This window comes from Malaya genurostris, chromosome 3 (genome assembly GCF_030247185.1).
Source record: "Malaya genurostris strain Urasoe2022 chromosome 3, Malgen_1.1, whole genome shotgun sequence".
NCBI lineage: Eukaryota > Metazoa > Arthropoda > Insecta > Diptera > Culicidae > Malaya > Malaya genurostris.
This window is the reverse complement of record NC_080572.1, coordinates 57,536,966-57,563,945: the sequence shown is the minus strand read 5'-3', so window position 1 is coordinate 57,563,945 and position 26,980 is coordinate 57,536,966. Positions and strand designations below refer to the sequence as shown.

The window sequence follows — 26,980 nt, the reverse complement described above, 5'->3', positions numbered from 1 at the left end:
CATTCAGGTTCCAAAACCAACCTCTGAAGCGTAAACAAAAATAAACGTATTTTGGTGTAATTTAAGCTGTGTACTGTGCACTGAAATAGGTAAAAAAGTCGCTTACACAAAAATATCGATATCTCCGTTGAAAATGGATGGATTTTAACGATCCATGCTTGTTGAATTACCGTGTAGAATTCAAGTCCCAAAACAAATTTTGTTTACAAGGTCAATTACGACAGATATTGTCGAAAAACATGCTCAATACACCTAGCAGTGAGATATGAGATACCTTTTTTATCAATCAATTTAATGTGATAATCGATTAATTATTAAGTATTAAGATGATATGTCGAAGTGAGCTCCACTTTAGAGTTGCAGTGTAGTCATGTTTGAGAAATCGTAGTGCGTGGCAATTTTTGGGTACCTTCCGAATCAAAATACCTGCCTTTCGAAGGTAATTGCTGTGAGTAAAGTATCTTAAACCTATTACTTACAATCAACATGTATTTCTATTGAAAAAATGACACAAAATAACCTGGCACACCTGGTAATCTTACATCAAAATTTATGCACAGAAATGTTCCATTGCGTGCCTTTTTCCCATAAATCCTATAGCACTGTTAATTCATCATCTTCACTATACGGGGACGGCCGTCAATTAAAAAAATACAAAACTAGATGCGTGACGCTTTTCTGGCTTAATTTTGAACGCTTATAACATAGTCATTTGTTGATGGATTTCTATAATTTGACTACCAATCGATTCGGAAACATTTAACATAAACATATATTACAACGTCGTTTTACTATTTCAATAGTACACCTTTGAAAAATTGGCTTGAATTGACCTATGTTTTCACAAGCCAATCACAACATGCCACAATGATGTCATCCTCTTGATTCCTCTAACAGGGCCGACGGTTTTTGATCGTTGCTTCACACCTCGCATTTCATTCAGTAGCAGTTCTGCTTCGGTCGGTATAGCGCGACTTCGCGTCATGTTTGAAAAACTATCTCACCTTTCTGTATGAACCTTCGTACAGTACAGAATCTGTCACACGCCTTAGGCGTGACGCCTACCTTCATGCAAAGCGGATGGGTGAAATATTCGCTTGGTCATCCACTCCATGAACAGTTCAGTTGGCAGTGTTCAGTATCGAACCGACTTGCAATCGGTACGGATCGATAATGCCGTCATCGTGATCGGTCGAGTCTCGTACACAAGCCTGTTTCTAAAACTTGTGTATTCGAGGTGGCAGCCCTGAATAAATACTGATTCTAGGATAATCTCAAAGTGATTGCTTCAGTGATAGCCTTGGAGAATAAACAGATTAGTTTACAAAAAAAATCATTTAAATATGTAACATTGAAATGCTAGATTATTTAAAAGTCTAAGAAAAAAAGATGGTTCATTCAATTAAGATAGTTACGGTCGTTCACCGGATTGGTGGTTCAGAAAATTTCCTAGAGTCAAATTCGAACACGGAGTGCTACAATTCTTTCTATTTCCTTCATAAAACCAAACTTTTTCGTGCTTTCTTGTTTGGCCTTTTTACTACTCAATTTTATCGGAGATGGCTTCTATTGGGAAATTAATCAAGTTCGAGGATCAAATGACTATCACTTTTGACTCCGGAGATCAAATGGTATAAGTGACGTAAACGAAAAAACTCAATTTTCTCGGATATGGATGAATCGGTTTCAAAGGTGATAGTTTTGTTCGAGGAATGTTACTGAATATATGACGTAAGTCTTGAATGAATTTTTATCAAAATTGAGTCCAAATTCGTGTCTGAAATTATTTTTACAAAATAGTTGATAATAAATGATTTAATGAGACTGTTTCAATGACAAAAGAAAGACAGTTTCACACCACTAGATGGATTAGGAATATGTTTTTTTTTATATTTTTTAAATAATTAAAAAGGTGATCTGCCTCTTAGCCGGATTTTGGCTTTGAATAATTGATAATGAAATTCTATTGACAATTTTTTCAAGCTGTACATTTAGTAGCGCGTTTGGCCCGTTTCATAAAAATGCTTGCTGATAATAGAATTACACTTATGCATTATTTAATATTCAATTTTTATGTTTGTCGTTCGAACACTAACATTTCTTTACAACTGAACAGTGGCATACAAGAAGCTCGCATTCAATGGTTTACATGTTTCTCGAAATATCTAATTCATCGAGCAACCTGACTCGTTATATGACTGAAGCAATTTCTGGTTGGAACTATGTTAGTATCTATAAAACCACTCCCATGGAGACTTTCGGCTACTGTTGCCATCCTAGTGATCAGCACCATCTCATCAGAAGAACATAACAAGAATGCACTCTTCCCAAGCAACCACAAGTCGGCAGCCAGCAACGAGTAATAGGTTTACTGCTGTAGGTCATAACATAAATTCAATACTTTACTACTTTCTTTATGTTATCGGGAAACGAGTTTTGGCCATCGCACTAGTTTCTTCGTTGATGCCTAGCATCCTTTATGCCTAGCATCCTTGAAATGGGTAATGTCATCTGGTAGCAATCAGTGGTAGCATTGCGCTAACAAACTCACGATTTGTAGCTTGATTAGAACAGATACAATGTCAACGAAAGTACAAATCCACAACGCAAAGCTTGTTGTTTCTTACCTGGTAGGTGTTGTCAAAACTGTCGTACATAAACCGGGTGATAAGTGAGGTTTTCCCAACTGAAAGCGGATCCATGGAAAGAGACGAGAAAAAAATGATATTGATTAATGGGATTTGCTGTTGGCAGATATGATTACAAAAACTACAACAATGTGATTGTCGGGATAGAAATCGGAACCATGCGCTCCCGATCCCATCGGATACGATAAGCCAACGGCAGTGCACTTGTTGTTTCAACGTGTGGGAACGAAAGTAACAGATACCGTAGAAGACAAAGTTACTGTGTTGGGAACGTTCACATCGTCTGGTACTGGGAGTCGAGAAATGAACAATAATGATCATTGTAACCTGTACAATCAGGTCACTGTTCCTAATGGGCTCGCGACAGTCGTAGTACCTCAATTTGTTGTGTGGATTTTTTTGTGAGATTATTTTTAACCATTGGTGAATCATAACTTGATTACCAAATTTTGATAACGCTATACGAATGTGCTGGGGTTTTCTGATATTAGTATCAAAGTTGGACATGTATGCTTAAGATTACCAAGCCATGGTAGTTGTTTTAGTAACAAGTTAGTGAGATAACAATGAAGATCGCCCGTGGGAAAAAGAAAGTTTCTCAACAAAAATAAAATGCCAATTACTTTTTGTTTTACTTCTGTGAATATCATAATAGCATTATCTCCGTCGAATGAACCGACTTGGAATTCAAACATGGATTGATAATCTTGTTAGCATTATTCAAGGTACGAATGTTTACTATTTCTGAAGAATTTTATAATCTCAACCTGTAAGTTATCACATTTAGTTAAGTAGCGGTAAAAATTAAAGGTCACTCAGACCGGAGTAACATCCGTGATAAGATACTTGACACAAGCCTTTTCCTATCTTAAATGGTAATAACATTAAGACATAAATACGGCTACACGGGAAAAAACATCTATCAGACGGTGATCTCAGAGACCCCACATGTCAAAAGCAAATTTGTGACTGCAGAACAACTTCGTTTACGTATTCATAATCGCGTGGGCATTAGTCATCGTCTGGTTCAAAATACCTTTTCTCATGCGGAATCTCCCTTTCGCGTACGTGAAACGATGGAGAGTGAGAGGTCAAAATCGTGGACAGATACTACTCGCAACAGCAGCTGTGTTGACTGTCGTCAATATACAACCGCAGCCTAATGAACGAGAACATACTAACCGCTTTGTTCACCCAGAAAGACCAGTTTAAACTTCCGTAGTGGATTTCCGAAATCGCCGGATGACGACATTGTCTCGCTGTTCCGTTTGACTCGCTAGCAATATTAATTTCCCTGATTTAGGCAGCCCCTGGCTAAAATGACCGATCGCAAATGCTAGCTTCTTTTAATTGTATGAACGGCCGGACAATCTGAATGCGATGCTTTGCTGTGCCCTCGGAGGCAACGGTGACATGAAAAACCACTGAACAATATTCCAACGGGATTTGGACACTACTCTTGTACCATTTGGCTATTCGTACTTTTTATTCACTTCTCACTAGCAGCCAGCAAGCTCAGCACACAGACCACTTTTTACGCTTGAGAGGGAGGAGAAAATTTCTTTCCTTCCACCCGAACAGAACACCGATTCGGAATCCAGCAAAACCAGAGAAATGCACTCCACCCTTCACAAAGAACTTTCTGGGTACACTTTCCACTGCACAGCGATTTAATCAATAAATCAATCAATGTTTTCCGGATCACAGTTCGCGTACTGTTTTCTAAGACCGACTGAAACGCGAACTAATTTTATTTTTTGTGGTAATTTAATCGCTTACCAACTAACGTACGGAAAGCAATGTTCGCGTACCTCGCTCCAGTGAAAAACTAGTGACATTACACTTTTTGCTGACTTCCAAGCAAGTAGACAGCTCACCAATTTTTCGCGAAAGCTTTTCCGTGACTTCAGAAACGTCAGCTTTTTTGTTTATGTTTTATGACTGGGGCTGTGTAAATATAGCGTTATGCTACAACTTCGAATAAAATGTTAATTTGTTCATATTCAAATACTAGGAGTCAAAATATATTATCATAGGAAACGATAGCACATTGCAAATTAAAACAATTGCTTGTTTTTCATTAGCTCTCTATCTTATATAATAATATACAATGAAAAGGAACCCTCGAAGTATTGCGTTACCTAACGTTATATAAAAACGGCCCTTTTATCAATGCAACATCGCATTCATTATAATTTGTTTTGTTGGCAGTGTGGTAGTGTTGCAATCGGAGGGATAAGAAACTATGACGTTGCCAAGAAAAATCATATAATACCATGTTCACATTAGCGCTTATATCACTTGATATACCGAGATGATATGCATATCACGTGGAAGTGTTCACATATGATCGAAATGATATCATTTGACAGTCAAGTTATTGAATATTGAATGTTCCCATTAGGAGTAAGATCAATAATATTGCTTTTCTCTCCTACAATTCAATCAATAATTGAAGTCTTGCATTTAATGGTCTCCGAACGCTAGTATTCGTTAAAAAATTCGAAATTATAATGATTGTTTATTATCACTCTCGAAGTGACGTTCATAAATGAGTGCGTTCAATGCCATTATCCGTGTTGCTAGTTGCGACTTTTGACAACTCGACTTGATATCGTACATGATATCCCTGATATCATGCCAAAATGGTGATACGCGTTGACATCAAATTGTATGTGATATCATGTGATATCGCACATGATATCATCGGATATCAAGTATATCCGTATATCATTTGATATCAGCGCTAATGTGAACACACTATAACCATATCAACCCGCTTGTGAGGCTGCATTCCGGCTACTGTCAGAATTGTCCAGGCGAAATTGCGTCATTATCTCGCCGTATGTGTCTTGTTTATTTATCTCTTTCTTCTTTTTTCTTTTTTTATTCGACTTCATTTGATATTCGACAATCCCGCATGTACATACAAAAAACAAATCTTGAGACGATGTAAATGAGATGTAAATATGTATGTTTGGTAGTGAGAAAGTAATATTAACATTTTCCATAATTAGTATATATGAAAAGCAATAACTTATTGCCTTTCATATGTACTTTTTATTGAAAAAATGAAACCAAGACGCTAATAATGTAAAACTGATTCAAACCGGTTCTGCCAATCTTGTATGGCAAAAATCCGACAGAAATAGAAATTTTAAAAACCGCTAGGCGAAATTCTCTGCCAGAAACGGTTTTTGCATTCTTGCCAGACTTTTGCCGGAATACTGCCAGAATGTCTGGCCAACTTGTTTAATCGATGAACTAAACATTGACGTTTCGTTTGTATGGGACCTAGGGGTATTATTGTTTGTATTTGTTTATATGCTTTCTGTTATGAATATGTCTACGTATGTGTACTAGTAATCTTTATCACTTTATTTTAGTGGCATCATTGTGTTATATTATAAAGACTGAAAGTTGAACTCGGACATGAAATACGAGAATTAAAATAAAGAAAAAGTTGAACATTAACATTGATATTATAAGGAACACCTTAGGGCATGTTCAGGAGTGTTCCAGTTCTATATGCATAATTAATATCAGTTTTAAAATTTAAATCTGCAAATTTTAACAAGAAAATCTAGCAGCCCCAGCAGCGTTTTACTAGTGTTTCAAAAATACAAAATATAGAACGGCAGTGTATACACAAACGAATTTCCAGACATGACAGTCACGATCTTTTTTTGGCGCACATCTTCAGTCCTCCGTAAAACTGGCAACAATGGTGATAAATTGGTTGCACTGCTGAGTTCCCATCCTACATTCCTAATGCAAATGTCCAACCGTGAGAACCCTTTCGATTCGGTAGCTCATTTGTATATATTGAGATTTTATGGCACACTTTGGTTGAAATGATAACAATGCAATTAATCTCGCGCTCCACCAAGCGGTGAGTGCGGTCATTTCAGAAGGTACCGGGAACGAACCACATTTTTCAAAAATATTTATATGCACGTACATGTCTTTATTATTTATCTTTGGTGTATACCAGTTTTAAATTTGACAGTAGAATTGTTCGAATAAATAAAACTAGAACGGCTGGCTGGGGATACGTTTGTTTCAATTTTAGTTCTATTATAGATCGCCCATATAAAACTTCCAGCTGCTGGATTTGCTTTTAAGTTGCTAAACTAGTTGAATAATCGAGGGGTTAATCGACAAATGGAAGTTATAGTATTTTTTGCAAACGTCAAAATTAATCATAAAGATAAGGCATTCAAAATTAAGTGGAATGATCTAAAAACGACCAACTCTAGATCTATTGAGAAATCTATTCATCATATTAAGTACGAGACTTAACCCGCAGACATTTTTCAGATTCACTAACTTTTGCGGCCCTGCCTAAAGATATTTGAAAATTTTACCTGGCATCTCTGCTGGCATCTTTGTCTTTGACAGTTCCAATCAGAGTTGCCATGATATTGTTCCAAAAATATATCTCTGACTCAACAATTGATTTTAATTTGTCTGGGTCTATTATATACAAGGAAACTTTGACCGGGTTTCATTTTCAGTGAGCAAAAATAAAAAAAAAGATCTTACCACCTCTCCAATAGATGCCAAATTAGTTATGATCTAGTTCGATCTGCCAAAATCTGGATAAATTTGTAAAATCTGGTAAAATTTGTAAAATCTCGTCAAAGATCTGGTTTGTTAGAGTGTCTGGCGAAGCGAGAAAAATCTGATATTTGCCAGATAAATATGGCAACCTGGCAACGCTGGTTCCAATAATCATCGATCATAACAAATAAAAACACGTACTCCAATTGGTATAACTAATTTTGTGGTAAAAAATATATTTCCTACGCAGTTTTCTTGTTGTGAATTGAAACTAGTAAAAAATGGATGACAACTCCGATAAACCAAACGAAGCTAACCCTACTGCTTCAATCGATTCTCCTTCAAATACGAAAACGCCGAAACAAATATATTTCGAGTTATTGCGCGCTTGGGTTCATCATGCTCAGATGCAGCAGCAAATTCAGGCATATTTTCCCTACTATCTTATGAACAACTATCCTCAGTTGTTTCAGGCCAATGGTACAGCAGAAGTAGCAACAGCTGGAACTAGTGGACCAGCATCGCCAGGTATTCTCCCTGGTCAACAAATTCCTACCCCTGGAACGGGTGTTCAGCCATCAACCGTAAACCTAAACCAAAGAAGAGCTGCCGAAATTTTGGATCCTGCACGACAGGAAGAAAGTAGGTATTTATATTGTTCCTAAATGCATTACATTTGTTAACATGCGTTCATACTTCTCAGTTATCAATCGCAACGGTGGTTACGAATACATCATTGCACCCCTCTGGAAGCGGTTTATTGCGGAAGCAATTGACATAGTAATCATTTTTCTGCTCAAAGTGATGACAACGATGGCATGTATTGACTTTTTCGACATCGACTTGTGTGTAGTAAAGTGTCAACATAAATTTACACTTTCTTGAAGTTTTACTTCTGTTGCAGATTCGACATTGACTTTGATGCCATTCGAAACTCAATAGAAGAAGACTACACAGCATTGTTATCGTTCACATCCGAGCTTATTTTTCTGGAAATTATAACGAAATTTGCTGTTTGTATCTACGAAACAATTTGGACAATCCATGGCCAAGGCCAGATAGGTGGTGCGACACCCGGGAAAATGTTGATGGGTATTCGCATTATACATGTAGATGCCGTTGTTCTGCTTGATCCACCTCAGCCAGGAAGAGTTCGAAATAATAATCAAAACCCTATTAGAGCACTGCTGTTTCCGGCAGCTAATCCAGGTTTCAAGCGTGCACTCTGTCGGTCAGTGGCCAAGAATGCACTGATTGCACTGTTCTTTCCAATGTGTTTTCTGATGTTCTTTTTCAAGCACAACCGAACAATGTACGATATTATGACGAAAACGATCGTGGTAGAAGACAATCCGGCACCGGTACTTCGCCGGCGCTAGAGTTTTTGTGGAAGGGTCTAATTTACTGGAATTCCTATTTTGCTGTGTGTGGTTTAGATTACTAATCAAATAGAATTATAATACTAATAGAATAAAAAAAAAAGGTAATTTAGCGTTTAGTTGAACGTACGTGCAACTATAAAAATGTATGTTTTGCAATAAACACTTATAAATCAGTGATTGGATGCAATATTTAATCGTGAATTGAAAGAAATACAACATGTTTCATTTCCAAAACCAGATTCTTTTAGTCCGGTTCAAACTTTTGGGTCGTTTACCAGGGAAAAAACGAATCTTAATGAAAAAGAGTTTTACTTGCAAACTTTTACACTAAAATTCATTTATATGGCTATGTGGTAGCGAATGGTAGGGAATTCCCAACTATGGGGAATAGTCTTAGTCTTACTTGTCATTATCCGACGTCGATCTATACGAAACTTTTATCATCGGTATCAATTCAGCTTCATGTCATTTTTTGATTACCAGTCGAACCGAACAGACTTATTTTGTGCTCTTAGCAATAATCAAGTTTCTGTGACTTAAAAATTTACATCGATTTTCCAACACTTTTGCGTAAAACCAAGCATTGCGTGTGGATACTATTTTAGTATTTGTATCCTAAAAAATTGTTTACGTGACATTTGGTTCTTCGATTCAAGGGCGGCGACTTTTAAGAACATTGTTTAAGAATGGTTGAAAATTTGTTCATATTGTCTTAATTTGCAACGATTTTTCAAGTTGCTAAAACTAAATGTTTTTAATTTTTTTTAAATTTTCAAATAAACTCGAGTTTTTAAATTCGGCAAGAGCTAAAACGTGTCTTTTTTTAACTTTCATTTCTCCAATTATGAAAAATACGTTTTTTGGTGAGCCAGAATCAAGTGTGGTTGGTTTGGGTTGGCTTATATTGAAAATCACCCTCAGTCGTATTTACGTCAGTATGGATCATACGACGAACGGATACTCTCGAACGAATACAAATAAAACTTATTTTCACTCGAATGAATTAAAATTCGACTCGTTTGTAACAAAATATTTGAATATCAGTAAACTTTTCCAAATAAATGCTAAGCTAGATGAAACAACTTCAATTCTTGTGATTAAACATGTGCGAAATGTTAGATTGTATGTTAGTATAGTTTTGAACGATAAGTGTATTCGAACATCATTCGTAAGAATGAAAAGTCCCATTCTTGTTTATAGACGAATAGATGAAATGCGATGGTTTGGATTCGTCAGTTTAATGTTGCGAATCAAATGTTCGAATCCATTGAAAACATTGAAAGTTTGACGATTTCCAACAACTTTGTTTTCGAATGTAAATATGATTTGCAATCACATGATAAATTTGTTTTTAAAATAAAACATTTTAGAAAGCTATGCATAGTGAAATGTTTGTTTTTTTTTGGCGAGCCTTCGAATATATGCGCCGTTCCAAGTTTTTAAACATCAAACTTTACCATATCTATTACAGGGGCTGGGGTCCACTAGGAGATTGTTAGTACCTATTAGCTCTCTCCGGACTGTACCAGCCTAGATGCCGTGTGGAATCCGGCGGAAAAAAAATGAACCAAGAATAGATCCACTGGGTTCCTGCTACCATGTCGTAGAAGGCGACAATTGCAGTAGTTTCTTTTTTCTTTCAGTTATCAGATATTTTCAATGTTTTACTTCTGATTACTCTATTTTACTAAATCATCTCTTTATTCAACCTATCAATTTCCGTCTAGCTTCGTAGAAAAGTTTTATTAGAAATGATTTCTTCTTCCATGTTATTGATTGTCTTTCAGGATTATAAAATGAATGATAAAAATCAACCATTGCGCAAATCCGTTTATATTACAAAGTTAATAACAGAGATGACATGTATCGGTATATTGAATACATAGTAAAAAACACTTGATATTAATATTTCAAACAGTAAATTAATATTTTTCTCGGTAGCCGGCTGCCCAGATCAACTAATATAACCAATTAATAATTTTAATAAATAATTAAAATAATAAAGCGGAAATAATAAAGAATCAAGACGCGTGTGAAATCTATTGACCTTTGTTTGGTGATTTAAAATGATTTTATAATAACTGTTTAGAATATTTCAATGCAATGAATCAACTTTTTTGTCTAAATCCTATTCGCTCGTTTATTTTGTATCACGTAGTTTCATTTATAAAAACGTGCTTAATCCACCTAGCAGTAAGATGATATCTTTTTTTATCAATCCGAATGTGTTTTTTTTGCATGACTAAAAAAAACGCAAAAGGTAGATGCATAAACGAGTGACTGCATACTCGACAGCCGGCTGTCCGAAGTTTTGTCAATTTCGGAGATTGACTGTTTCGTGCATTATATTGCCAGCACAAAGTAACACATAAAACGATAATACTTTAAAACATTCTTGGTAGCCGGCTACCCAGAGCAATAAACACATGATAACATTATTAAAACATTTACTAACAAAGTATCCTCTCCTGTGATGCATGTGGGAATGCAGAGGATTCCTCGGTTCTTAGTAGCAACATGCATCGAACTAACAATCCTTTCCCTCCCAAGTAGATCTGCATTCGGACGTGGCCGGCGTCGGTATTGATCAGCATGCATGGTTCAATACAGTTTGAACAGTGTGAAACAATGTGTTATTCCCAAACATGTTACTTCAAAAAATCATTTTGCAATCTCAATTGGTCCAGATCAATAACGGAGTAGCAACACACGGGCGGTCTCTAATGCTAATGCTAATGCTAATCAAACTTTACCATATCTATTACGTACTTTATGGAAAATACACGAGGCATTTGCTTTATTTTATACTAATGCATGATTTCACCAATTTAATAAATATGCAGATTATCGAAAACATGACAAAAAGTGCAAGAAAAACGCAACATATTTTTCGCAGATACTATTGATCGGACTGCAATTTCCAATGTGTTTTTCACTTTACACGAAGTTTGAATAAAATTGATCTTGAGTACGATATTCGTCGAAAAGCGGTACTTACTCGAAAATTATTAATGTAATTTTTAATGATCACCATGTAATAGCGGACCTTACACGATCATTAAAAGTGTCATTACAAAAAAATAATATCATTTAAATGAACGTGTATGGTGCAGTAATGAAGAGTTTTCTATGCAAATTTGAAATATCATTACTTAGTCATCATTAAAAATGACAAAAATAATGCTCGTGTAAGGGCCGCTAATGATATTCCAAATTTGCATGGAGAACTCGTCATTACTGCACCTTATACGTTCATTAAAATAACATTATTTTTTAGTAATGACAATGTGAATGGTCGTGTAAGGTCCGCTATACGGACGTAAACATCGAATAGTCCAAACGGACGTAAACAAGCATGATGATACAAAATCAGCGAAAAAACAAGCTAAATACTAAATACCAAGTAACAATTCGAATGCCTTATGGTTTTGATTATAATTTATAGGAGATTTGTAATTGATTGTTCAATCACTACTTGTTTTAAAACAAATAAAATAAGTGTCGCTTTTGACAAGTAATATCATAGTTTTTGAAGCTTCTATAAAACCTTTTACCTAGACTAACAACTGGACTAAAATAAATCAATTTGTACTAGAATAAAAACCATGCAAACGCTCTTAATATTGCTAAATTTTTCTTTAAAACATTGTCAGTTAAATTCTTTCATAAATCTAGTTTGTGTGTTCATTGGATGACAGTTTCACTCAGAGCAAATTTGAGGGTTCTTAAGTACATTTATGACACTCTTTTTATGGGCTATTTGATTTATTGCTTCTTAGATTAAGTGTAATTTGCATTAAAGAAAATTTCATGGCCGCCATTATGATGTTCTTTGCCGTAGCCTTTATTGACATCAAATAAACTTCGAAATTCAAAAACGAGGAAGTATGTGTAATCAAGGCATCCTTTTCTGTCCTACACCGGTTTAGTATGTCAAATTAATATTTCCGTTTACCTTCGAAGCAATCACACTTTCAAACATCGAACATGCATAATAACAACGCCAATCTAACTTCCCAAGTAACATTTTTAATATTAATAAATACTTGTAGCTATCTTCAATGCTACATAACAAATCTTGTATTAAAACCTTAAACTCCACTAAAGCCTACTGAAAACCTCTGCCAAGTGGACCATTCTTCATAAGGTTTATAAAGCAAACTGAAGAATCAGCATAAAGCTGCGTTAAAACTTCAAATTCAAGAAAATTTTGAAACCAGCTTTACGATCAACATTAAATTTATTTGGATGAAATGAATTCCGCTATGAATAAACTGTCGTTTTGATCATATTTTTCTTGACTATATGTGAGTCATGTCTGCTTTGAATGCAATCAATAAGAATTTATTGGATTTTATTTACAATTTTTAGGCTTTTACCGAACGTAAAACTTCATGCGCTTTTATTTTTATCGTAAATGTATGGATAAAAATAAGAATTGTAACTAATCGCCTTGAAATAAATACTGTTTTTGGAAAGTCTCCAGGATTTATGAATATTATTTTATGTGATTCATCGTCTTTTTTGTATAAAACTATTTCGTGGCGATAAAACTTGTGCATACGTTCTGAAAATGAATCATAAAAGTCCATCATACTTCCTCGTTTTTGTATTTCGAAGTTTATTTGATGGCAATAAAGGCTACGGCAAAGAACATCATAATAGCCCACAAAAGAGTGTCATAAATGTACTTAAGAACCCTCAAATTTGCTCTGAGTGAAACTGTCATCCAATGAACACGCACACACACAAAACTAGATTTATGAAAGAATTTAACTGACAATAATGTTTTAAAGAAAAATTTTTCAAGCAATATTAAGAGCGTTTGCATGGTTTTATTCTAGTACAAATTGATTTATTTTAGTCCAGTTGTTAGTCTAGGTAAAAGGTTTTATAGAAGCTTCAAAAACTATGATATTACTTGTCAAAAGCGATACTTATTTTAATTGTTATAAAACAAGTAGTGATTGAACAATCAATTACTACCCAAGTAACATTTTTAATATTATTAAATACTTGTAGCTGCCTTCAATGCTACATAATAAATCTTGCAATAAAACTTTAAACTCCACGAAAGCCTACTGAAAACCTCTATATGAGCATGTTCCTGCAAAGTGGACCATTCTTCATAAGGTTTATAAATCAAAATGAAGAATCAGCATAAACCTGCTTTAAAACTCCAAATTCAAGAAAATTTTGAAACCAGCTTTACGATCAGCATTAAATTTCTTTGGATGGAATGAATTCCGCTATGAATAAACTGTCGTTTTGATGATATTTTTCATGACTATGTGTGTCATGTCTACTTTGAATGCAATCAGTAAGAATATATTATATTTTAATTACGAGTTTGAGACCTTTTCCGAACGTAGAAACTTCATGCGATTTTATTTTTATCGTGAATGTAAGGATAAAAATAAGAATTATAACTAATCGCCTTGAAATAAATGCGGTTTTTGCGAAAGTCGTCATGATTTATGAAAATTAACAAAAACGGCTACCCAACTAACCAAAAGTTCGGATAAAAAGGACTGATTTGGCTTAAGCACCTCTCAAAGTTAATCAATAGCATTCTAAGCAGCCCATTTTTTAAGTAATTATCCACACTTGAAAGTTCGCGCGACGCAGCGGAACGAACTTCTAAGCTGCTTCTAGAATACATTGTTCAGCTTCTATGCAGCGAAAAAGTTCACGCGGAACTTGTTCTGTACTTTCAAGTTGCTAAAAGTATCACGTGCACTCTTAAGCAGCGAGAAAGTTCACGCGGAACTTGTTCTGTACTTCGAACTGTCAAAAATTGCCACGTGTTTTCTTAAGCAGCTAGAAAGTTTACGCGGAACTTGATTTGAACGGTAAAGAACATCATAACCCAAGTAACAATTCGAATGCCTTATGGTTTTGATTATAATTTATAGGAGTTTTATAATTGATTGTTTAATCACTACTTGTTTTATAACAACTATAATAAGTGTCGCTTTTGACAAGTAATATCATAGTTTTTAAAGCTTCTATAAAACCTTTTACCTAGACTAACAACTGGACTAAAAATAAATCAATTTGTACTAGAATAAAACCATGTAAACGCTCTTAATATTGCTTTAAAAAATTTCCTTTAAAACATTATTGTCAGTAAAATTCTTTCATAAATCTAGATTTGTGTGTGTGCGTGTTAATTGAATGACAGTTTCACTCAGAGCAAATTTGAAGATTCTAAAGTACATTTATGACACTCCTGTTGTGGGCTATTTGATTTATTGCTTCTTAGATTAAGTGTAATTTGCATTAAAGAAAATTTCATGGCCGCCATTATGATGTTCTTTGCCGTAGCCTTTATTGACATCAAATAAACTTCGAAATGCAAAAACGAGGAAGTATGATGGACTTTTATGATTCATTTTCAAAACGTATGCACAAGTTTTATCGCCACGAAATAGTTTTATCCAAAAATAAAGATAAATCACAGAAAACAATTTTCATAAATCATGGAGACTTTTGCAAAAACCGTATTTATTTCTAGGCGATTAGTTATAATTCGTATTTTTATCCGTACATTCACGATAAAAATAAAAGCGCATGAAGTTTTTACGTTCGGTAAAAGCCTCAAACTTGTAAATAAAATCCAATAAATTGTTACTGATTGCATTCAAAGCAGATATGACACAAATATAATCAAGAAAAGTATTACCAAAACGACAGTTTATTCATAGTGGAATTTATTCCATCCAAATAAATTTAATGTTGATCGTAAATCTGGTTTCAAAATTTTCTTGAATTTGAAGTTTTAACGCAGCTTTATGATGATTCTTCACTTTGCTTTATAAACCTTATGAAGAATGGTCCACTTGGCAGGAACATGCTCTTATAGAGGTTTTCAGTAGGCTTTCGTGGAGTTTAAAGTTTTAATGCAAGATTTATTATGTAGCATTGAAGATAGCTACAAGTATTTATTAATATTAAAAATGTTACTTGGGAATGGCGGCCATGAAATTTCTTTGAATGCAAATTACACTTAACCTAAGAAGCAATAAATCAAATAGCCTACAACTAATGTATCATAAATGTACTTTAGAACCCTCAAATTTACTCTGAGTGAAATTGTCATAGTATGAACACGCACACACACAAAACTAGATTTATGAAAGAATTTAACTGACAATGTTTTAAAGAAAAATTTAGCAATATTAAGAGCGTTTGCATGGTTTTTATTCTAGTACAAATTGATTTATTTTAGTCCAGTTGTTAGTCTAGGTAAAAGGTTTTATAGAAGCTTCAAAAACTATGATATTACTTGTCAAAAGCGACACTTATTTTGTTTGTTTTAAAACAAGTAGTGATTGAACAATCAATTACAAATCTCCTATAAATTATAATCAAAACCATAAGGCATTTGAATTGTTACTTGGGAACCTCACTTCTTCGAACTTGATAATTCATATTACGAATTTTCCATAAATATTATTCAAGTATGCAACGGAAAGTTACTGAGTCATTAATGATCAAGTTTTCTACCAAATCCTTACATGTTTTGTAGATTTGGCATTCTATTCACGAGAAAAAATTTAACAAACAGCAATTTTTTCATATCTTCAAGCAAAATCTAAATATTATAACAAATGGTTAGTTCAAAGCTCTCCACTTGCACAAGAGTTGATGGGATTCTTCAATGGTGATGTATTACTACTTTTGAAACACAGATCATATTGTTCATATAGATAGTTCGATTGTAATTTGTAAAAACTAAAAAAAAAACCTTCAAATAAATATTTTCACGAACGACCTTATCACTTATTTTATTTGATTCATGGGTTCATTAGAAAAATAAATACTAAACAATTTCACTGCTTGATGGCCTCCCGCTGTTGCTCGTTCTGTGTTTTGGACGAAACCTTTTTAGTTCGACTTTTGGTTTCTTTTGCTATACTGGACGGGTCTTGCGAAGTCGTTGTGAATTCATTTAGATAGTTTTCACCGATTGTACAATTTTCGTCAATTTTCATGTAAGGTCCACAAACGCCTGTAAGTCAAAGAATTTGCTGTTAGATTGTCTGTTCTATTGGAAAAGGTCATCATCTCTTACGATTCATGCTGGGCCAATCAGGTACTCCTTCTGCCCGAGGAATGCCATCAGTAGCAAAGGAAGTCCACAGATCAACCGTCTTTTTTGCAATCTGCGAATCAGCTTCATTGAGATTCGATGCTTCTGGAGGATATGGGAACAGATATATTAAATCATCACAGTGATGAACACCTCCTCCAAATGGAAACTGTGAAGTGTCTAGACCGAAACCAAATCTAGTGTGTTCTCCGGCGTAGTCGAAGCTGTACAAAAATGTATCATTCGGTTGATAAGTTGCGTTCACCTGTGCCTGTTTCAGTACAGGGCCCTTCATCAGGGAAGTGGCTGCAGCCTATACAAAGCAAAATATTACTCTACGAAACTTGTTCACTGAACGAATTACTTACGTCTGACAATCCAGGCATTAGCTTCGTGAGATCATTTTTCGCTAATGTCTCGTCACCGTAGAATAGTGCAGTTTGCAGCGATCGAACTACGCATGAGGGATCGTCTATGCCCATAAGTTGATTCATCTCATCAATAAGTAAATGCAAATGAACTGAAGTTGCACCTCGGAGCTTCTTTTGTGCTAAGCAAAGAAAGATGTCCACCATGGCAAATGTCCCATCATGTTTTGTAGTACCGACGAGCATAGGAAGGTTTTTTCGAACCATTCCCTTGCGCATGGCTTGATACGGCAACTGTGGGAATAATCCATGCGAACAGTCTAACACGATTCGACAACCGCCAATCTTATCAATCCCTTTGTTCACAAGATTCATCCGCTGTTAGTTATGTGAAATATTTAGTTTTCAATAATACTAGATATTAAGATTACTACAAATAATACTTACATATTGTTTCGAGAACGCCTTCATTAGTTGGTACACATCAACTTTCATCAGGAATTGTTCAAGTTCTTCCAGATTCGCTTTCGGATCACAGCCAGCCAGTTCAGCAATGACTCGGGTGTTTTCTATGGGCGTATGATCGTAGCTCCAGGAAGTAAAGCAGCAGCCAGACTGCAAAATGAGCTTATGGAAAAGTTTCTCGGTGTCGATTGCCGGACTGTAGAGCATGGAAGATACCATCGAAGCACCGGATGATTGTGCCATGGCTGTAACCTGATTTGGATCTCCTCCAAACTGCGAAATATACTTCTGAACCCATTCAAACACTAACTTCACATCATGGATGCCGGCATTTCCGGGAATATTTTCTGTCCTTGTTGATAGAAAACCTAAAGGACCCAACCGGTACTGAGGCACGACCAAAACGACGTCTTTCTCCATAATATAATTCGGAGGGAAGTGACTAGCTGCTCCAGTAACGAACAGCCCTCCGTGGATGTAAACAATCACAGGTTTCTTACCACTAGTATCCTTGGTATAAACGGAAACATTGAGGCAATCCTCTTGGTTTTGAGCTAACTGTACTGGGGTATACAGTTTCATGTCAGAATATGAAGGCGATCCAAGTTTTGGCTTGCTGACATCCAATATATCTTTCCATCCCTGAACGGGAACCGGTGGTTTGAAGCGCCTTATACCATTCGCTGGTTCACCATACCGAATGTTTAGGAATTGGTAAATTTTTGTTCCAGTCCATGCACCCTCAGTTATGGAGCCTTTAATTTTTCCAAGGCCTGGTAGCTCTACGATCGTATTTCTGTTAGCGTCGATGGTGGAAAACGGTCTCACAGCATTTCGAAACGAAAAAGAACTTATCCTGAGCGTTTCCCCTTTTAACATCGAACTCCAAATTGTAGTCATGTTTCCGCGGATGAACAAATTTGTATGATGCACTAGGTAGAACTAAATTTGCAATACTGAAGGAAATCTCATAAAGTGCTGCATTTTATTTCGAGGTTACTAGGAGAAAGTTTTTCGTAACTTTAATCCAAGGCCGTTATCATAAGTACTTTGTCAGACAACACGGATTAGGGTAACAGATATTGCTGTGACGCGCAGGATTGATAAATCTTTAGTACGCGTGCAAGTGATATAACGATAGGCAAAGCGGTGACTGTTGATAAAATCGGTTTGTTTTGTGAATGAATTTGTTATCGAATATCTGTGCAGGGTCACAATAAGGCTGGTGAGTTGAATTTTTTGATTTCTGTTGAACATGAATTCATCATAAAATTATGTTCTTAATAGATGCTCTCTTGGTATTTCTAACCATTGTTGCCGCGCCTGATGACTACTAAACTGGTTTGATTCTGAGAGCAGTAGAGCAAGCACAAACAAAACGGTTTTCTGGGCCAATGACCAAGAGTGAACCTCCAAACTCAAGCTAGGCAAACCAAAATGATTACATAGTGTCCATGCGAGTAAAGAAAACTCGAATCAATGGATATTTGACTATACTAGGAGAAATTAATTCTGTCCCATCGCAGAATTTTGCAAGGGAAACTTCTTCAAATTATAATTCTTTTCATTCCTTTGATGGATTTTTCATTTCCTCTTGTTGTAATAATGTAATAATAAATCTTCTGGAGCAGACTGAATTGAATTCAACATGGTTAAGAATCTTCCTGAACCTACAAAAACACACTTATTGAAAATATTTAATAAGTTTCTTTAGCTAAATTATCATGGAAATTAGATTCCCAATTCGATAGAAATGATGTAGTCGGTAAGATTGTTCTAGTTTAATTTAATTATTTTGTACTTTTCGATGAAACTCAACTTTTCATTATTGGCTCCATCGTCGAATCGATAGCTTAGAGCGAATCCTAGGCCTCATATCTACTTAAATATCCAGCTCCATGACACCTATGGAACAGAATGATGAGTAGTCGTGGTTCCGGAAAGTAGGAAAGCATTAACATTTTCTCTTCTCCTTATCCTGGCGATCATGTTGCTGAGATGTTCAGTTTGAGTTGCAATGGTATTAATACCCAATACTGATTCCTAAGTAGTTCCTATTTGTCAGACCATCGTCACAACGCAACGCAACGCGCAAGAGGTTCGAAGGTTTGCTCTCTAAGAATTTGCTCTTTGGTAGGTTTAAGTGGACATCCAAAATCGAGAAATGGGTTTCTCTTGATCTTGAAAAATAATTGTTCGGTCGTCGCTGAATACCAGCTCTGTGTTTTAAATAGCACTTTCATGTAAAGAAATGTAACAGTATAATATTGATCTGAAACTTAATCTAATTTAAATAGTTTTACCGAAATAATTCGCAGAAAAATTAATTTTTTGATAAACTAATAGCAACCAAATTGTTTACCAATTCCATCATGTTTTGGCGACCCCTGAGGCGGGTGCCTCACACGCCTTATCGTCACTACGGCTTTGCACAGAGCGCTGGTCTCACAAGACCTACAGTACCGTAGCCGGGTGTTGCGAAACGCGTATTTATCAACGCTTATAGAATTTTCGCTTAGCGTTTGTAAACATACGAGACATACTTTTTGTCATAAGTTTTAAAATAATTGATAACTGATACAAACAAATAGTTATAAGGACATGTACAAAATAAATGTATTTTTTTCAATGAAATTTAAAATAATAATAAATAAAAATTGATAAAAAAAGTGTTTAGATTAACTAATGAATACCAACACTACTAATATGATATTCGAAATGTATTAGGTTTAAAGCTAATTGGTTGAATTACAGATCTCACATTGAAAATCATGTGGATTATGAAACTATTTTAGAAAATTCTGCGGACATCGACACAGCAATAGATAATTTGAATAATTACATTATAGAAGCTAGAAATCTTTCAGTTCCCAAAGCTCAAACTAAATTAAATTCTCCTATCATCGATGATAATCTTCAACTGCTCATTTGGTTGAAGAATGTTCGCCGACGACAATATCAACGTTCTCGTGATTCTGCTATAAAAAACATAGTTAAGGATTTACAAAAAGAAATTAAACATAGAAGTTGAACCAATTAAACCATATTCTAAACCTTTCTGGAAACTTTCTAAGGTTCTTAAGAAGCCTCAGAAACCAATTCCTGCTCTCAAGGAAGGAAATCAAATACTTCTTACAAATGGCGAAAAACCTCAAAAACTTGCTCAGCAGTTCGAGAGTGTCCACAATTTTAATTTGAACGTTGTGAGTCCTATTGAAAATGAAGTCTCACTGAAATATGATCATATTTCAACTCAAGTGTTATTACCAAATGACATTATTGAGACGAATTTTGATGAAATTAAATCAATCATTAGGAAACTTAAAAACATGAAGGCTCTTTTTAAAAATCCTCCCGATGTTGCCTTGAGACTCCTGGTTAAAATTTTCAACAAGTGTTTTTTTATTAGCTTACTTCCCAAAAAGATGAAAAACGCTAAAGTAATTCCTATCCTCAAACATGATAAAAACCCAGCAGAAACATCAAGTTATCGACCAATTAGTTTACTTTCTTCTATCAGTAAACTTTTTGAAAAAATTATCTTGTTGAGAATGATGTCTCATATAAATGAGAATTCAATCTTTTTACCAGAGCAGTTTGGATTTCGTCATGAACATTCAACTACTCATCAACTTGTCAGAATAACGAACATGATAAAAGCAAATAAATCTTCTGATTTATCCACTGGAGTTGCTCTTCTAGATATAGAAAAAGCATTCGACAGTGTTTGGCACAAAGGTTTAATAGCAAAAATGTCTGATTTCCAGTTTCCTATTTATTTGATCAAAATGATTCAAAATTATTTAACAGATCGCACTCTTCAGGTTAGCTATCAGAATTGTAAATCTGAATTGCTACCCGTACGAGCAGGTGTTCTGCAGGGTTTGAGCGTAGCTCCAATCTTGTATAATATTTTCACTTCTGATCTTCCAAATCTACCCCTTGGTTGTCAGAAATCGCTATTCTGTGTCGACACAAGTCTGTTAGCCACAGGTGGAGCCTAAATATTTTTAGTGATTATCTGTCAAAATGGAAAATTAAACAAAATGCAGCGAAAACGCAATTAATTATCTTTCCTCATAAGCCAAAAGCTTCTTTTCTTAAACCAAACAATAAAGCTTGCTTCATTTAAAATTGGAACAAACTTTTGCTCATATTGTGGCACTCCTGGTGGACGGATTTGGAAGTTCTTGGCGCCCACGTGTCGGGAATTTTGTCAGCTTCACGTATGATTTTTGACATTCCGCAAATCGACTGTACTTTGTAAACATTCAACATGGAAGCCGAAAGAAGGGAAAAAAATGTGCACAGTTATTTGGCAAATCCATTGTGGTCTGCATCTAGGCTAGCAAAACAGCTGAAATTGCCCAGAAATACCGTATGGCGCGTTATCAAACGGTATAAGGAAACATTGACGACGATTCGGAAGCCTCAAGCCAATCGTCGGAGTGGAACTGTCGACCGGAAACTGCGTGGTAAGATTTTGAAGACGATTAAGAGGAATCGTAATCTGTCGGACCGTGATTTGGCCAGAAAATTTGGTGCTGCCCATATAATACCGTGAGGAGAACTTGACTCCAAGAAGGAATCATGTCATATCGAGCTAGCCAAACAGCCAAATCGGACCATAAAACAAAGAAACAGAGGAACACAGCGGGAAAGGTAAATCAATGATGATCTACAAAGTATCCGTTCCTAGAATGGCTGATGATGAGTGTGTTGGGTGTATAAATTGGGTACGAATTTTGCAATACAAAAATCGTTTATAAACATTTTTTTCGCAAGAACCGGACCATGACGTATAGACGATCAGAAGCACGCTTAAAAATAGTTACTCAAAAATGAGTAAGATCTCACTCATCTACAGAAAAAGTGGAACAACTCTAATTTAGAGTAACTCCGAAGTTACTCAAATTTGAGTTCTTCCACTGGAAACGATATTTGGGTAAAATCTACTCATTTACTGAGTAATACTTTATTTGTACATGTACCAAAAATAGAGTAACTATCACTCAAATTTTGAGTGAAATTTTGTTTCACATATACCAAATTTGCAAAACATTGCTCATTTTCTGAGTGTATTGTATTGAAATATTAGGTAATTGAACTCAATACTATATCAAGTGGTGAAAGCAAATTTGCCAGGCACCAATCATACACTTATTCCTCATAAATGACATTTGAGCATATTCGGTTTCATTCTAAAGCACAACACGGAGTTTATCATTCCGGTTTTTGCAGACACAACACCGTTTGTGTTGAGTGACTCACCCTCGAAATACGCGATCTCACTAACAAAATATACAACCTGTTGCTACAAATGGTTATTACAACTTTTAGACTGATCTTGCGAATAGTAACAAAAAAAACGAGTTATTGCGTTAAACTCAAATTTAGAGTAGGAGTTACTCAATATCATTGATGATAACTACTCAATTTTTGACGTTTCCATGTATCATTTGAAAATGAGTAACTAGTACTCAAACTTTGAGTAACTTTTTCTAAGCGTGAGTGGCTTGATGACTGACGTTTAACCTCTTCACCATTTGTTTTTGAGTTTGGGTATTGTCTTCGTTCAACAACCCTTGCAATTCGACATCCCCTTTTAAAATCGTTTAAACCAACGTTCACCAATCGCGGCCGATAGTACATGTTACACGTAAGCTTGAACAAGAATTTGATGGGATTCAGCTGCACGTTTTTTTTCAAAACCAAGTAATGCATCCACACTTTCCGCAAGTGTTCTTCACTTGGCACGAAATAATCCCTGTTTGCCAAGACATCTCTTTAACAAATCTCGCATTATAAACTGACACTTATTAATAACACTTACTAGCTTCAAAATGAATTGCATTTCTGTATTGTGATTATTGTGTTTTATTTATTAGTGTAAATTAGAACAGCGTTTCGCCAATAAAAGGCATAATACTGGAAGTTTTAACACCATAAAAGTTTCATTATTGTCTAATTTTAACTAAGCGATCATTTTTTTTTCTGCCTTTCGTACTTCATCGTTCGTCACAGTTAGTTCGTCCAGGAAGTTTTGCCCTATGCTAAACTGCTTGTCTATATGTAGATATGGTCCGTATACTTCTGCAAAAATCAATTAATAAATAGCGTTACGTAATGATAATGGAACAAACTCACTGTTGAATGTAGGCCATTCGGGAAGATCTCTCGTTCTTGGAACGCCATCGATGGCAAATGATGTCCAAAGATCAACCATCGTTTTGGCCATCTTTTTGTCTTCGGAGTTTAGCTTTGCTGCAGACTTTGGATAAGGGAACAAATATAGAAGATCGTTTGTGTGGTGTACGCCACCATCAAACGGTATCTTGCTAACGTCTTGATCAAATCCAAAACGAGTGTGTTCACCATGATAGTCGAAACTGTAGACGTAGGTCTTGTCGGGGTTATAACGGCTATTGAACTGTGCTGATCGAAGTACCGTGGATTTGATTATTGCTGCACCACTGAACTGGAAAAAACATTGCATTTCAAAAATTAATTATAAAATTAGTATGGACTGAAATCGTACATCGATCAATCCAGGTATAAGCCTGCGTATGTCGCCAGACACCAAATCCTCCACATTGAACATTGATCTGGCTATTAACTGTCCCAATGCGTTACTGTTCTCTGTAGATCCGTAGATACGTGCAACCTCTTCCAGCAAATCGTACCGCATAAAATCAGCATCCTTCAATATTTTCATGTGTGCAAGTATTGCAAATATATCCACTAATGCAAAGGTGCCCTCGTGTTTTACCACTCCCGTCAGCATTGGTAAATTTTTCCGTCCTCCTCCTCGTTTCATCACTTCAAATGGCGTTTTCGGAAATATTCCTGATGGTCCTCCGAGAGTGAAACGATGACCACCAATCGAGTTGATGCCGTTTGGCGTTCCTTGCCACTGTGAAAATGAATAAAAATAATGAATCTAATTAAACAAATTCAGCACGCTTCACTAGTTTTCACCATATGTTGCGAGAACGACTTCAGTAGTGTGTACGTATCCAGTTGTAAGAGGAATTTCTCAACTTCGTCCAACGGAGCCTTCGGATCACAGCCTGCTCTACGAGCAATGTCTCTGGCATTTCGTTCACAGTTCATGTCAAATGACCAGCTGCTTGCCAAACCAGCTCCCGAGTTATAAATCACCTTGCCGAAGAGTGATTCTTTCGTAACAGGACTGAATGTCAGTGCCGAAATGATTGCCGCCCCTGCAGACTGACCGAAGGCAGTGACTTGCTTGGGATCCCCTCCGAAGTGGGAAATATATTTTTGAACCCATTGGAATGCTAGCAGTACATCCTGGACTCCGGCGTTGCCGGGGATGTTTTCTGTTTTGGTTGAGAGAAATCCGAGAGCGGCTAGTCGATACTGCGGCACTACGAGAACTATGTCTTTTTCGAGAAGATATTCTGGAGGGTGTTGAGCGGCACTTCCACTGTAGAATCCACCACCATGAATGTAGACGATTACCGGTTTCTTTCCTGAAAGCTGACAGTTGAGGTTGTTATAAGTTTAGGAATTTTAGTTGTCGCCACTGCTATGTTTACATCTTTTGTGTAGACGCAAAGACTTATACAATCCTCTAGATTGTTCGTCAGTTCATCCTTAGGTACTTTCTTCAAATCACCGTAGTACGGCGATGTTCGGTTCCGCTTGGAAACGTCACGTACTCCTTCCCACGGTTCGGCCGGAATGGGTGCCTTGAAACGTCGATCTCCCGTTGCAGGTTCCGCATAGCGAATGTTCAAGAATTGCTGAATCGGGACACCACTCCAGGCTCCCTTGGTAATAGAACCGCGTAGCGTTCCCTGACCTGGTAGGTTCACCATTGGATTGGCGGCGGCCGGATCAGATGCAATCGATGAACACATGCATGTCTGAATGCGACACAGTGCTGATATTGATGAATTGGTTTTCCGCGATAGATGGACAAAATTTCGACCTAATAATTTCGATAGTGGTGACATTGGGACGTTCTGAAAACATTAATGTTCAATGAATTAGTAATGAATATAGGATGAGTTGATTATGCAATTTGAGAAGTAGTCATCTATTAGTTATAATGAGTTATGCTGTTTGATAGAATGACAGTTAATACAAATAATAATACGGAATATTGTGGTTAATATTTGCGTACACGTTCTACGCTATGAAGTACCCTGTCAATACAACTGACTTTGAAACCCGAAATAAAAAAGCACCTTTTCCATGGGCACTGTTTATTACTTTGAAAGACTGCAGAAAAATCTTCAGTGTGCTCGGCTATTCATTTTGGATTTAGTTCTTAATAAGAACCTATTATTATTATCCAATACTATTTCAGATATGAAGAAGTAAAAAAAGTAGTGCAGAATGCACTATGACCATCGTTAATGTTGTCATCGAAGCGAAATGTCATGCTGTATCTGAATATTTCAAAAAGAGATGGTCCTAAGACTATGATGCAGCACTACAATCGAACTATTTTCATTGTAGATTGAAGTACGAGAATGGTCAGAGAATGAAAATATATTTTAGTTATTTGTATTTCAATAGACTTCCAAACATCTAACGGAGTGCGAAGTTCTTTGAAACAGCAGGTCAAATTCCATAAAAAGAAATGTAATACCAAGGCTTCGAAGAATGTTCGTTTTGGGCCTTTCCTTTCAGTAGGCATATCTTGACTATAGACCCCAACAAATTGTTCCAAATGACCGTTAAACACTTTTAGGAATGTTCCTCAGCAAAAGGGTTTGAGAAGTTGCACGTGTTCGGGAACAACCTTAACTCTGTGGAAATGTACATCATTCACGAAAAAGCTCTGTCGCATGCGGAAGGAGCAAAATTGAAGTAAACGTTTGGGCTCAATTGAGGCTGAAGCTTTGAAAGTATCGACCCTGCAGTTTGAAGCAGTTTTTTCGTTTAATTCATAAAATTTGGAGGAGAGTTTTCAGAAGCATACGCTCTAAATTCGTCCAAAAAATGCCACAAAGGTGTTTGATAACACTGATGGTTATTGGACCTGTTTTTGATGTTTCCGTTACAATTAAACAATATTTGGAGTAATTTTCTCATGGGGCTCTTTCATAAGAGCATTTTAAAAGGAAGGAGGCGGTGGCGTATCAAGCTGGGGAGAGCGAAAGGGGCACTCACTCCGGGCACAACGTTTTTAGGGGGGCGGCAAACCAATCCTTGGGACCTTTTTTTTATTTCTCGTCCAAGTCATCTTTCCGGAGATGGAGTCAATCTTTTTTTTTGCTCACTAAACCAACAATGGGAGCGGCAAATGTTATTTTGCCCCGGGCACCAAATTTTCTCGGTACGCCACTGGGAGGAGGTGTAGTGAGTTAGAGTTAGTGAGTAATGAATGAATTCCGATCAATTTTAAATAGTGAGTAATTTTAGAAATTACAAGCAGAAAAGGTTTCAAGATCAGGATAAACTTTCTTCGGTTTGGGTGATGGC

General features: G+C 36.0%; 4 protein-coding genes across 6 annotated transcripts in view; 1 reads left to right on the top strand and 3 right to left on the bottom strand.

Annotated features, from left to right (window-relative positions):
- LOC131439468 (ras-related protein Rab6) overlaps positions 1–4,538 on the bottom strand; it is a 62,438-nt gene extending 57,900 nt beyond the window's left edge. Inside the window, exons 1-2 of one of the 3 annotated variants that reach the window (XM_058610509.1) lie at positions 3,831–4,538; positions 2,628–2,686 (exon numbers count right to left, since the gene is read on the bottom strand). In XM_058610509.1, the coding sequence (XP_058466492.1) occupies positions 2,628–2,686; positions 3,831–3,900 (129 nt within the window). In that variant the 5' untranslated portion in view covers positions 3,901–4,538. Of the gene's footprint in view, positions 1–2,627; positions 2,687–3,684; positions 3,799–3,830 lie in introns of those variants that run through there. The other 2 variants (XM_058610510.1, XM_058610511.1) reach the window with 2 other exon arrangements.
- A 2,828-nt stretch (positions 4,539–7,366) lies between these two features.
- LOC131438453 (protein FAM8A1) lies at positions 7,367–8,770 on the top strand. Its single transcript, XM_058608481.1, has 3 exons — positions 7,367–7,853; positions 7,915–8,056; positions 8,116–8,770. The coding sequence occupies exons 1-3, from the start codon at positions 7,493–7,495 to the stop codon at positions 8,588–8,590; spliced, it is 978 nt and encodes a 325-aa protein (XP_058464464.1). The 5' UTR covers positions 7,367–7,492; the 3' UTR covers positions 8,591–8,770.
- Positions 8,771–16,376: 7,606 nt separating this feature from the next.
- Positions 16,377–18,452, bottom strand: LOC131437902 (glutactin-like). Its single transcript, XM_058607559.1, has 4 exons — positions 17,504–18,452; positions 17,057–17,434; positions 16,671–17,001; positions 16,377–16,607 (listed from the first exon to the last, which is right to left on the bottom strand). Exons 1-4 carry the CDS (start codon positions 18,419–18,421, stop codon positions 16,429–16,431), a joined length of 1,806 nt encoding a protein of 601 aa, XP_058463542.1. The 5' UTR covers positions 18,422–18,452; the 3' UTR covers positions 16,377–16,428.
- A 4,975-nt stretch (positions 18,453–23,427) lies between these two features.
- On the bottom strand, positions 23,428–25,491 carry LOC131437961 (glutactin-like). Its single transcript, XM_058607669.1, has 5 exons — positions 25,084–25,491; positions 24,500–25,024; positions 24,060–24,434; positions 23,669–23,999; positions 23,428–23,614 (listed from the first exon to the last, which is right to left on the bottom strand). The coding sequence occupies exons 1-5, from the start codon at positions 25,405–25,407 to the stop codon at positions 23,496–23,498; spliced, it is 1,674 nt and encodes a 557-aa protein (XP_058463652.1). The 5' UTR covers positions 25,408–25,491; the 3' UTR covers positions 23,428–23,495.
- Positions 25,492–26,980: the final 1,489 nt, after the last annotated feature.